Below are 14,111 nucleotides of genomic sequence, written 5' to 3' on the forward strand. Positions count from 1 at the left end.
CTGTTGCACTAGCTGGGAGTACATTCTCTGGAGTATTCCGGCTCTGCCTCTAGTTCCATCGTGCACATAATTATGATGTCATCACGTACACTCTAAACATACGTGTCAAGCTAAGAAGACGGTGAAGAAGAACAGACGGAGCAACAGTCGAAAGTGGATTTATAGAAAGGCCTTTTTCGCCCGTGTAAGTGATCTTCGACACACAATTTATTTAGAACGAGTTAAGTATTCTGTAAAGGTATAGATTTGTGTTTTTTGTTTGGTTTGCACGAGTCGTACATTTAGAAGGGATGAATTTTCGAATCTCTTTGCTAACGTTAGCTTGTGAACACTTGCTTGCTTGCGAAGGTTAGCTAACGTGACTGACAGTTAAGTTAACAGGCCTAACCCGCAGCGTTATATAGAAGTGAATGTCCGATTTACTTGAAAAAACAATCTTCTAGTGTCCAAGATGTGTTGTAAACGACGATTTGGTTGACCATGTGTGACAGCTTTTACGCAAAGCGTTGTTAGCTAGCTTCTAGCCTTAACTACGTTCGCTTGCCAAGCGAGCGAGCGGTGGGTGTTACGTTAGCACTAAGTTGCCTTCGTTTTGAGTTTGTTTGAGGTCAGCGATACGTTGTCAACCACATCGGAACTTGTCAGAATTAACTACGTCTTGTTTTAACCATCACACAATCATCTGAGTATTACCACGACGTGATGGATAATGTTGGGTATTTTAAATGTAACGCTACCTAGCATATGAGTGCTATTATTTTTAGCATGTCGATTAGCAAACAACTGCCTCTCCCAAGGAAGCTTGATGACCGTAATCATCATCACCACCGCCCCCCGGAACTTATGGCTAATGTTAGCATGCAAATAGTTCACATTTAGATACGAATCTTTTATAGTTGAATTATTGTCAGTTTGTTAACAATATATTTGACTAATGCTTTAAGGTAACGAACTGTTAACATATGAGAACGACGACTTCAGCTTGTATTGTAAGATTATTCAACGGCAGTGCAAATCTAAGGTGAACGTTGCACATAAAATTTAATTGTGTGTTGGTTCCTACTAGATCGATTGAGAACATCAACACATACTAACTTTACTCTTTATCTTTGCCTCTAAATTAAGCATTGCTGACATTGCTTTAAATGTTTGACTTACGTTACAGTTAAGCTTTTGGACTGGGAGACTGCAGTTAAATAATTTGCTAGGTGAGGTTGCTAGCTCTGTAAAGGGAGACCAGGCCTAGACCAATCCAGCTTTTCATTGAAATCATAACTCAGTCGCACTTATGTAGCCTAATCTAAACGCGAGGAATTAATGTGTTCTTGTGTAAGTGTACGATACTACATATGCGTATCCAGGTTCAGTTATCTGATCTGCTTGATTTCCTCAAGATAAGCGGGACAAGAAAACTTGAAAGACAACAGCAAGTGTTGAATTGCATGACAAGTTCAACCGGTTCTAAAACCCCAAAACAGAAAAAGTTGTGTAAAATGCAAATAAAAACAGAATGTGATAAAATAGTCTCGTAAACCCATATTTAGCAGCAAAAAAGACATAGACAACATATCAAATGGTGAAAATGAAAATTTGGACTATTTCATGGAAAATATATATTAACTTTGAATTTGATGCCAGCAACGTGTTTCAAAAAAAGTTGGGACTGGAGCATGTTTACCACTGTGCTGCTTCACCTCTTCATTTAACAAAATTCTGTAAATGTTTAGGAACTGAGGAGATCCTTTGCTAGAGTTTTGAGAATGAAATGTTGTCCCATTACTCCCTGATATAAGATTTCAGTTGCTCAACATTATGGGATATTCTTAGTCATGTTTTTCATTCCATTATGCACATAATTTGACATCTGGACTGCAGACAGGCCATTTTAGCACCTGGACTCTTCCTCTATGGAGAAATACTATTTAAATATGTGCAGAATTCATCTTGGCATTGTTTTCCTGAAATATTCAAGGTCTTCCCTGGAAAAGACTTCGTCTGGATGGTAGTATATGTTGCTCAAATCCTGTATACATCATTCAGAATTGATTGTGCTTTGCTAAATGTGCAAGATGCCCATGCTGTAGGCAGTTATACTCCTCCACACCGTCATAGATGTTGGGTTTCGAACTGAACACTAAAACAAGTTGGATAGGTTGTATACTTGCATAGGCCCTCTCCTCTTTAGCCTAGATGACTCTATGATCTCCAAAAAGATTGGACTAACCACAGGACCTTTTTCCATGTTACCTCAGTCCATTTTAAACAAGCTCAGGCCCAGATGAGACGGTGGTATTTCCTGTATCATGTCTCAATACAATTTTACCTGTTAATTTTAGTTGGAGTTTTTGAACTGAGTATCAAACTGTGCACATAGACAATGGTTATCCAAGGTTTTCCTGAGCCCATACAATGACTGATCTGGAAACAGGTCTGGTGTTGATGCAGTGCCATCTGGGGTCCAAAAGACCACGGCCATCCAATTTGTTTTTGAGCTCTTTCCCTTGTTTGCAAATATTTCTCTGGATTCTCTGAATGTTTTAATAATATTATGTTTTGTAGATAATGCACTCCCCAAATATTTCACAATTTCATGTTAAGAAGCATTAAAATTACATTGTTTCATCATTTGTGCACACAGGTTTACACAGAGTGATGAACACTCCTACATCTTTTCTTTTAAGAGACCCTGCCTCTCTGGGATGCTCTTTTTCCATATCCAATCGTGTTGCCAGTTACTCTAATTAGTTGTGAAACATTTTTCCTTTTGTTTACTTTATCATTACACAACTTTTTCAGCATTTTGTTACCCCCGTCCCAACTTTTTTTGAAACATGTTGCTGGTATCAAATTCAAAATTAACATATATTTTCCATGACATAGTCAGATTGGTCATTTTCAACATTTAATATGTTGTCTGTGTCCCTTTTGTAACTAAATATGAGTTTAAGAGATTTGCAGATTATTACATTCTGTTTTTATTCACATTTTACACAACGTCCCAACTTTTTTTGTTTTGGGGTTGTAGTATAAGGTAGATGTTATTGGAGAAGAAACTGATATTGACTGATAGTTTTTGCCATTGTAAGTAAAGTATTTATATGTAGGTAATGTCTTTGCTTTGTATCCAGCTTGCTTCATTTCTACGTTGGTGAACCTGTCCAGAGGGAAAGCCAAGATGAATGTATTTGACCGCAACATCAACTTTGATGCCCTTTTTAAATTCTCTCAAATGTAAGTGTGAACTTGTTAACTGTGACACTTTTTTGTCATTAGCAAAATACCCCAAGTACTCAAACCAGTTCTGAGATATTGAGCTTCAAAATTTTAGTAGAACAAGCCTCTTTAGATATGTCCAAAAATGCATATAATTTCAAGAAAAACCTCATCTCCCCTCATGACGTTGCTACAGAGTAAGAATATGGCATTGACTCAATTTTGACAAATAGAACCACATAATTCTAAGGGAACAACATGTCATAGAAAAATATTGCACCTACCTGCTTCATGTTGGGGCAGTGGTAGTGTAGTGGTTAAGGAGCTGGGCTAGTGGCAGTACCCTGAAAGGTTGTGGGTTCAATTCCTGGCTTCCCTTGCTGTGCCCTTGAGCAAAGCACTTAACTAACTAACCCCAAGGGGTCAATGTAATATAACAGTAATGTAGTAATAATAATAATAATGTAATATAAAAGTGTCCCTTGTAATATAGCTGACATGTAAGTCACTTTGGACAACAGTGCTAAATTAATACATGTAAATGTAGAGGATATAGCCTAATCATGCATTAAAAACTCATTAACTACTCATACTCAACGCATTAACAACTCATTAACTACTTTCTTTGAGGAGTTAACCAGCTACACATTACTTTTTTGACTTTCTTACATAGCTACACTGACTTGAGGTTTTCTAGGACCCATACAGCTACAAAAGACTGCAGAAGACAAAAGACGGCAGATGTTTTGATTGATGTGATGGGTTGTTTTTGTCTTCTTCTGGACTGTTTGAAGACTTTGATCAACAGCAGAGGCTATGCGCACCCTGAGAGTTTTAACTCATTGAATGCCAAGCTGTTTTCGGAAGCTTTGTCCTAGAGTGCCAGCAATCTAGACCATTGTTGATGATTTTTGTACAGCCACAGCATATTCTGTGTTATAGCTATGAACACATACAATGGCTCGTTTAAAAGGTGAGACTTTAAGCTCTCAGTGGGTGCAAACCGTGTATTTCTACACGCCTCTGTTCCTGAGAAATCCCAAGCTAAACAGTGGCTAGTTTTCATCAAAATCGCTGTTTTTTTTCTAGAAATGGAGATATCGTCTTTCATGAAATATGAAGTGTTGCCTGTAAACTTTCCGGGAAGTGATCAGCGAGACCTGGCGAGACTGCCACCTAGTGATAGACCCACGAAAATGACCTGGTTTTGACCTGACATGCATGCGTCAGTGATTCGACCCAAAGCAGCAACCGAGTTATGATAAAATGTCCAGATTGTGCGTTTTCATGAGTTTTCGATCGTCATCTATTTAATTTCCATTCATCACAGAGTTCCCAAAATCACATATAAGGTGTGTTAGAATGTCTAGTTTCGTAATTTAAAAAAAAAGCTAAAAACGTAGTATTACGTTTTTGGCACTCAACGCATGGGAAGGAAAAACGTAATATGGCACTCAATGAGTTAAGTAATGAATACATGCTCTGTCCTGTCCTGTATTTGCATGACTCGGTCATATTTCACACACCGAGTGGAGAAAAGTGGGTGTTGACCAAGAACCTGCTTTGGCTTGATCTGAATTTAAATTGGAGAAAAAATAGTTCACTCAGTTATAAATAAAAAAAAAAGACTTCTATTTCTATGTTTGTATCTCATGATATCCTTCTCTGTCTTTCACTGCAGCTCTCGTTCTACACAGCAGCACCTGAAGAATGTGTACTCCTGTCTGGCCGTGTGCATGTTTGTGGCGGCAGCTGGAGCTTATGTGCACGTCGTCACCAGGATCTTCCAGGTACGGGATCACTGCGTGAAGTGGACCAGGCTCTTTAGATTACACCTCCACCCTCACAACGTGTCTGAAATCTGAAATGCACTTATATAACATTCTAGTTGTGGCATGTGTGAGAACCAAAGGAATGTGTCTCAGAAGTACTCTACTTAAGGCAAGAGTACCATAAGTCCAGCCATCTTGATGACTTTATGCCAGCAGTGTGCACAGCACATTCATTTTATTTTCTGAAAGACACTGCTTGAATAAATAATTGGTTGTGCGGGCCGCAAATTTCTGTCCGAACCCGGCCCGCGTCCGACAGAGTTGCGTCCGAACCCGACCCGAGCCCGACGCAGATGATGCCTCAGTTATTCCCATGCTAGTGATTAAACGTTCACGTTTGTAGTCTGTCTTTTTAGCCCATTAAACGGAACACACAACATATTGTCTACAGAATCAGATGAGCGTGCACGCATGCAGGTCACACACAGTGCACATTAACACAAGGCCCAAGCAAGCATAGCCTATTGAAATAGAATTCTTGTCTTACCATTGACGAAAAGTCTTGAAATGAACTGCAACAGTGTTTGAAACTACAGTGCCTCTGTCACTGATCCATATCGACGTTAATTGGGGCAACTCAAGGAAATCCTCATCCAGTTGAACGAGACGACCTTATAGCCTACCGGTAGCCTTTGTCTTTACCACAGTAGCCTATGCCACGCAAATAATCTTAAAATCTTCTGAGGGCTAACAACTTTTTTTAACGTCACCCAAGACTGTGCTTATGGGCATATGTGCAAAATGTGCATAACCATTTGTTTATGTAGTCGTTGTCACGATAAACAAATCTTGCACACAGGAAGAAAGCTATTAGGTCTTTTTTACATTTTACTTTATTCTCAAAAAACAAACGTTTGCATCATGTAAAGCAGACCTGTTGGTTACCCAACATAATAAGGAATTTTAAATGTAAAGCTTCCAATGCATATCGCCCCCATGTGTCCGAACCCGACTACAATTTCTAAATATTTGTCCGAACCCGATCCGACCCGTCGGGCTCGGGTCGGGTAGCCACACTCTAGTGTGTACTACAACCGTAATCCATAAAGCAACCTTTACTTTGGTTTTCCCTTGTTATATCGGTTGTATCTGCCTTTTAGAAATCTTTCTGTGTGCATTTTTGTAATGATACTGTGTTTGTTTCTGGCCACATATCTGTACATGTTTAATTTACTGATCTTGTTTCCCACAGGCTGGCATCCTGTCCATGCTTGGGTCGCTGGCATTGATTGGTTGGCTGGCCATAACTCCCCACACACCGCAGACTGAGCAGAAGAGACTGGCCATCCTGGCCGGCTTCGCCTTCTTAACAGGTGAGACCATCACCTGCCTAAAAGCCACATGGTTAGCTGGAGTCAGACAAATCATCCAACATAGACAATCTATTCATTTTGCTTGTGTTTTTGTCCCAGACCCATTACTAAGTGCATAGGTTAATTAAGGACATTTAAACTAGGGTTATCCAGAGATCCTTACATCTGGCTGATCTCTTTTGCTTAGCTGTGTCTCAATAATGTCTTCCTTTCCCTTGTCTGTAGGAGTTGGTCTTGGGCCTGCTATGGATTATGTCATCACCATTAACCCAAGGTAAGAGTATGGTGAAATTCCATGTGATTTGTTGAGGCCAAATGTATGAGGAGAGCTTGTTGAACTGTGTCAACAGAGTTGTGTACACAATTCAAATTAGAATGCAGAATCTCTGGCTTCCCCAAATGTTGCATGGTTGGTATAAAAATGGGTAAAAGTAGCTGCTTGCTGTCTACATGCAGTTACTGGTCTACAACATTCACCGTTAGAATGCTTGATGTTCCCAAGTACACCGGTTTTAGAGGTTAACTTCTTCAGTCTTGCCCACTGATCTGGACATCCACTCGCTTAAGTTGCATAATACTGGTGTTAACCTGAGGGCAGTGTAAACGACACCCTCCTCCTGCAGGAAACCAGGCCAGAGTCCACTGAGGCTTATCTGCCATATATCTGTCTGCTCAGTCCGGCAGTTCATTAACCATGCCTGAGGAAAACCGCAGAGGGCATGTGCTCAGGCTATTCATGCCACGTGCCATGTGCAAATTTTACAACCTCACTGCAGTGAATGGGGTGATTTGTGTTATTGGTCTTGTGTGTTTGTGCTGGCACATGTAGCAGGGTGTGTGTGTGTAGCAGTTGTGTAGATATGCCAGTAATCAGACTACTGATGTGGTAGAGTAGAGACATTCTTTCTCTGTCCAGACTGAGCACTGACACCCCATTTACTTATTCCTGTCCTTTTGTCTAGTGATAGTGAAGTGTTGTACCCTGTTTTTTAACTTTCCATCAGATGTGTGTCAAACATGATTTTGAAACAAAGCATAATTTTGATTGGCGCTCAGCTCCAATTCAGGTGTCTGATTGGCTCTGTAGCCAGGAAAGGTGTTGTGATTGGACCCTTTGCCATTTTGATTTTGTGATTTTTCTGATGTTCTCCCCTTTTATCCCTCTGCAGCATCATTGTCACAGCCTTCCTGGGCACCTCTATCATCTTTCTCTGCTTCACCCTGAGTGCTCTCTATGCCAAACGCAGAAGTTACCTGTTCCTGGGAGGTAAACAAACACCCACCATTTCATTTTAACACAATCAGCACCTGAAAGATAATCAATTGCTTATACACAGGTTGGACAATATAATGGACACACCATGTTATTGAACATACAGTTTCTGTCACTGAGTTTCGCCTTCAGTGCTGAGTTATTTGTCGTTTTTTGTTGTGTTGGTATGCTAACATGACTTTAGACACACTTCAATGACATCCCATTGCAAATCCTTAATTTCTCGCAATTCTGTCTTTTTTTAATCTTGCATTTGCGGCTTTATTTCTCACAATTCTGACTTTTTTTCTCGTAATTGGGACTCTCAACCACCTCTGCCTCAGAAGTGCTGTTGGCAAACATATACATCATTACTACTTATTTGCATGATAGTCATGCATATTTACATAGTTCCATGTCTGATGTTGTTGTAACCTCAACATTAAATGTAGTAAAATTAAAATGTAGTAAAAAGTAAAATTTCCAAGACGCTTCCCAATCCAGCTCCAGTGCTTTATTGAACCCCAGGTCGAACATACCTAGCAGAAGTTTACTGTTGCCAAGCAAACACACCCCACGTCATCACTCACTCATTCTCTCTCTCTCTCTCTCTCTCACACACACACACACAGATACACACACAGACACACAGAGATACACACACAGATACAGGCAAGACAAAATCAGTATACCCCCTGTTATGACAGATGCCCCGCGAGAACAGCATACCATCCGAAACATTTGGCGGAAGGCTTCCATAAGTTCCATATTATTGTCTATGAATTGAGTGGAATATCTTTGAAGTTCCTGTGCAGGTGTCCCAATACTTTTTCCCATAGTGTATATAAGATTTATGTACCATTGGGACTCTTATTTATGTCCAAACTTAGACTTAGGCAATACAGGGTTTGAAATATCACCAGGATCTGTCCAACCCCTATATGGAAAATGCTAGTACAGACAGTTAAGATGTTGCTTTATTTAAAACCACCAAGTGGAAAAAGTGCAAAATGCCTTTGTCTGGACAGAGATTAAAGCATACAGTATCTACATTTTATAGATGCACTATAAATGGTTCCTTCTCCTGGCCTTATGATTCTTAATGACGCAGTGTACACCCATAATGCTGTGATGCAGCCCAGTTCCTTCACTGGTTTTACTCCAACTCCAACTCCAAACACCAACACTGCTCTTCCTTCTTGCAGGCTCTCTGATGTCTGGTCTGTCCATTCTTCTGCTGGTGTCCTTCCTCAACATGTTCTTAGGCTCAGTCATGCTTTTCAAGGTAGGAGACCTTCACACCACTGCTACCACTTCCATTACTGCTTACACAAACCAAAATGGTGTGCTTTCATATCAACTATTTTTGGTGAACTGGTATCTATGCTGTGGTTGCTGTGAATGAACCAGATGCCATTTTTAGATTTAGATTAGCCATTTATTTCTTCCTTAATATTAGGAAAACGTGCTAAGTCCTGTCCTGTGAAAAGACTATCATCATCATAAATACTCTTGATCCTGTGAGGGAAATTTGGTCTCTGCATTTAACCCAACACACTTAGCACACAGTGAACACACAGTGTGGTGAAGCACACACTAATCACCGGCACACACTAATCTGAATGGGACCAATGTACCAACAACAAGCTATACAATATCCATCCTACTGTAAAGAAGAGACTATTTTTTTTTTTTTCAATCCAGACACGATCAAATAGTTTATACTCACTCAAGACTCACTCATAGTTTTGTATTAAGTGGTGAAGATCCACCATTATCCAAAATGCCCCTGTCGGTGAGACATATTTTGATCTGTTGCCCTGCCTTGAAAACCAAAAGACAACAATTTTATCATCAAAATTCTATAGCTGATGTTTTTAATAAGGTCCCACCATTACCCATATTTAAACTTTTCTAACACACAATGCTCTGGCCATTAAATGGCCTTAGTTGCTGAAATTGCCTTAAATGGCCTTAATAAACAAACAAGCAAACAAACAAACAAATAGCAGCAGAACCTTGGATATGCAGGGTGCTGTGTAATCCTAGAGCTGTCCTCCTGGGGTCACTGTTGTGTTGATGTATCATGTATCATGCATCCCACGTCCCACAAAATCATCAAGATTACAAATTCAGCTGAAAACTGCAGAGATGCAAACTTTTGATTGTAAGATTATGGCAATTTTGTACCATTTGTTAGTTGTTACCACGTCAATACCAGGGCATTTGTGCATGAGCCACAGGAAGTGAGGGTGAGGTTTTTTTTAATGTTCAAGCGGCATTGGAAGTCTTGGGGTTTTTCCAGATTCTACTTATAACTCTTATCTGGCAATGTTGCATCACTTCGAAATGCCAGAGAAGTGAAATGTCATGTCCGGGCTGTGCCGTGCAACACTAGTTTGCGCTCAGGCCAGATAAAATCATGGTGTTGCTGCTGGAACTGAGTCATCTGAACATTTATGTGTGTAGGTCAGCGTGAGCAAAATTTAAAGGTGTCTAAGTCTAAAAAAATCTACACTCAAGCAAATACTCAATCCACTGCATCTATTGTTTCAATTCAATGCCAGGGCTGTTGATCACCAACATCTCTTCTGCTCGTGTTGGTTTGCACATATGCCTACTTTGCTTTGAACGCGTACTCCACTTTCTGATATATTGGTTTCCCCCTATCTAGGCCCATGTGTACCTAGGCCTGGCCATCATGTGTGGATTTGTGCTCTTCGACACTCAACTCATCATCGAGAAAGCTGAGATGGGAGACAAGGATTACATCTGGTGTGTGTGACATCTCTTTTTGGGCTCAGTGCTGATTGTGCACTGTGTGTAGCTTGGCTGGGCTCAGTACATATGACATATTCAATACTATGTAGCTATCTGATACAGTCTGACATTCCTAATGATACGTTGACAGATAACATGTTATGTTTCATGTCCTCAGGCACTGTGTGGATCTGTTCCTGGACTTTGTGACCATCTTTAGGAAGCTCATGGTCATCCTGGCAATGAATGAGAAGGTATGGGGTTGTTCTGAAGCTTGGTTGTTTTAAGAGTAATATGGTTTTTGTGTGGTTATGTGATACTATAGAGTTGTCAGTGTATCCATTTATTCATTATGACTGCCTCTAGTGTAGCTAGCGTACTGGTCATATAGGTTTAGTCAGACTTTTTTTTTCTTCCATAAATTTGTGTCAACGATTCCTGGTACACTGAAAGACCAGGCTGCACGAAACTTGGTGGGCATGTTGCCCCATAAGGATGACATGGAACCATTGTTTTTCGTTTTGATCTGTCGCTCACCTGGCACCTAGGATGAACAACTGTTTTTCGTAGGTTGGTCTCATTTGAGGTATAGCGCCACCTAGTTAAAAATGAAAAAGCAAAAATGAGGCGTTGTAATCACAGGTACATAATAAACACACACACGCACACAAACACTCACGCGCACACACGCACACACACACACACACACACACACACACACAAACACAAACAAACACACTCACACACACACACACACACACACACATAAACACACCCACACGCGCTCACACATAAAAACATGCACACATGCACAGGCAAGCAGACACACACATGCATAGAGGCACGCACGCATGCACGCACATCCCATTACCCCCACATACACACTCACAAGCGAACACCCTATTACCCCCACACACACACACACACACACACACACACACACACACACACACACACACACACACACACACACACACACACACACACAAGTGAACAAGCACACACTATGCACACACTCTTTTACATACACAAAAGCAGTGTTTGGAATACGGCCGTTTAAAAGAACGGCATTAGGTAACAACGTTATTTTTTCACTATCGGGGTAATCTAACTAATTACTTGTCCTGTCGTTACAACGCCGTTAACGTTACTGGAAGTTAAATGCGGTGCGTTACTATGCATTGATTGAATAAACTGTGTAATCCGAACGCACCCTGGCTCACAGAGATTCGACGAAACAGCAGAGGTCAGGAACAATCCGAAAAGTTGGCATTTTCAAGGTGCAGATATAAGCACTACTTCAAATTCATCAAGGCAAGAATGTTCATGTAATGTGTACATTATGTCCAGGAGCGAAGACTTTGTCGACAACGGTTGTAAGCAACTCTTAATTTCAGTCTCAGTCACGCATCTAAAGCTAGTGGCCAAAAACACTGATACCTCCACCACAGATGATAGCTCACCATCCACTAGCAAAGAAGGACTCGGAGCAAAGTCCTCCAAGCAGCAAAAGCTAAATCTTTCTGCCTAACAACAAAAACCTACTCGGTTACTTTTTGGAACAAGTAGTGAGTAACTATAACTAATTACTTTTTTAAAGTAACATTCCCAACACTGCACAAAAGTTGCAAGAGTAGGGGCTGGAGTAGGAGATGGAGACAAATTGACAAGCTTGATTTATTTTTGCAGAAAGAATGTGCAGGACTGAGCAACAGTCATATTTTGTACTGCTTTGCGGTACATCTAGTTGATTTACTGGTAAATACACTGATTTCTTGATTGACTGGTTTTAATTTTTGTTTTAATTATTCTCTCGTTAAGGACAAGAAGAAGGAGAAGAAGTAGACATCACTGGAATCAAGGCCACCTGTGAGCCAACGTGGCATCAGAGAACACTGCTGGTGCAGTCACTTAAATGCTTCATTATGAGTTTCATTCTTCTGAATTACTTCAATATAGTGTCTTAATTATTATTGTTATTATTATTATTATTATTATTATTATTATCAGTGATAAGATTTGGGTTTGAGCTTTAGGCTAAGGTTGATGACTGAGATTAGATGTAATGATGTGAAAAGGTCCCTGTGATGTAGCATTTTAAAGTTGTTTTTGAAGGGATGGTGTAAATGATGATGTGAACTAAAGCAAAATTATTTGGGTAGTTGAATTACTTCTACTAATGGTGTTTCTCCCCAAGGAGTTTTTTATTTTATGAGACCTCTGAGGGGAAACGCAAACAGAACAGTTTAGCTCTTAACATCTAAATGCCTCTATTTAATCCTAACCTTGAGTAGGACAACAATGCCTCAAATCATATTTTAAACATCTCTTTTTTTGTATAGCAGGATCCTAAAAACCAACACCTTAACTAGTAAGTGTAGTTAGAGGCCTCTGTTTGTTGTTTGCCACTGTATATAACATCAAGGACACGTCTGACCGCAATTTGGTGACTTCCAATATTGTAGGTAACCAGTTGCCATCCAACCTTACCAATCCAACTTAAATATTGTCAGCACACTCTTAAAACGAATGTGTTGAAAATAACTAATTTTTATGTCCTGATAGGGACAACACTGTTTGTGTTGTTTCTAACACATTTGTTTTAAGAGTGCAGTCTCATCTAACTATTTGCTTGACCAAAATGTCTCGAACAGTGAATTCTATGATGCATAATGAAGGACATTAACCCTTTGTTGCCATGTCTTGTTAATATCATTATTAATATTTGTAACCAACTTAAGACAACCATTTTTTTCCAGCTAGAAATATATATTTTTACAGTTTTACCAATCAGTTCATAACCTATAGGTTTCACAGGCTGCTTTAGACTCTGTCAATTTTGCAGTGTCTGCATCGCGTTCATGACTTAATTACGGAAGAGACATTCTATTTATTTGGCGAAGAGTAGTCCTCTCTGTGTGCTACTTATGCCCCCTTCAAATCACTGAGCACCGTGTGAGTGTTCCAAGCACTCAACAGTGCATTTGGCTCAAAGTTAATCTCAGACAAAGAAAACAAATGGCAACCATGCCAACACTTGATAAGACTATATTGATTACATGTAATTGCAAGCACATAGAAATGTCAAATTAGCTAAATCTATTCAAATGTCAGTGATTCTTTGTTTTTTATTTTTTGTTTAAATTTTGTGGACTTTCTTATGTCTGTGGTTATTGTGAAGATTTCCATTGGTGTAGTCCACAATGCTGTAGAGAAAGTGATGGAAATGAAAGAACACGTTTTTTTTGAAAAGTGTAATATTTTTCCAGATGTTTATCCTGTAGATTTGACCAATTATTTGACGCATTTGAGAGGATTTGTTCAACCACCACTGCACTGCACTCGCTGTGCATAGTTGCTAAAGCATTAGTCACCACAGCTGTTTCCATTTTTATTTTGTGGGTTGTAAAGTTTATCCACAAATAATTTTTGATACCAACCAAATTCAGCCCTATTTATCCACCCAGTAGACATAAGTGATTGTCTCATTCAGAAGGCTTTATTTTCTTAGAAAGTGCCAAGTACAACAACATACTGAATCTGAATTACTGAATCATCAACAAATTACTAATTAACTGTAGTGTCAACTTTCAGTGAACAAGGCATATCTTAAACTGTGAAGATAATCCTTATTAATTGTTATTTTACTTGCTTTTCCAGGGATTGCTGTTGTAATTCAGATAAATTAATGTAAGAGTTAAAATTTGTTAAAATAAACTTTGATTACATGATACCTGTGTC

The 14,111-nt window shown here is 39.6% G+C and overlaps 1 protein-coding gene across 1 annotated transcript; it reads left to right on the forward strand.

Moving 5' to 3' along the window:
* The first annotated feature begins 97 nt into the window (after window positions 1–97).
* tegt (testis enhanced gene transcript (BAX inhibitor 1)) lies at window positions 98–14,101 on the forward strand. The gene is made up of 10 exons (XM_048254312.1): window positions 98–184; window positions 3,129–3,231; window positions 4,895–5,003; window positions 6,238–6,358; window positions 6,584–6,632; window positions 7,528–7,625; window positions 8,816–8,895; window positions 10,285–10,385; window positions 10,549–10,624; window positions 12,192–14,101. The coding sequence occupies exons 2-10, from the start codon at window positions 3,176–3,178 to the stop codon at window positions 12,213–12,215; spliced, it is 714 nt and encodes a 237-aa protein (XP_048110269.1). The 5' UTR covers window positions 98–184; window positions 3,129–3,175; the 3' UTR covers window positions 12,216–14,101.
* The last annotated feature ends 10 nt before the right edge of the window (window positions 14,102–14,111 follow it).

Source organism: Alosa alosa, chromosome 10 (assembly GCF_017589495.1).
Source record: "Alosa alosa isolate M-15738 ecotype Scorff River chromosome 10, AALO_Geno_1.1, whole genome shotgun sequence".
In the NCBI taxonomy this organism is placed as follows: Eukaryota; Metazoa; Chordata; class Actinopteri; order Clupeiformes; family Clupeidae; genus Alosa; species Alosa alosa.

Coding starts and splice junctions, on each gene's coding strand:
- tegt (XM_048254312.1), top strand. CDS start 3,176: ATGAATGTATTTGACCGCAACATCAACTTTGATGCCCTTTTTAAATTC. Junction 5,004..6,237: donor TCGTCACCAGGATCTTCCAG/GTACGGGATCAC, acceptor TGTTTCCCACAG/GCTGGCATCCTGTCCATGCT. Junction 6,633..7,527: donor GTCATCACCATTAACCCAAG/GTAAGAGTATGG, acceptor ATCCCTCTGCAG/CATCATTGTCACAGCCTTCC.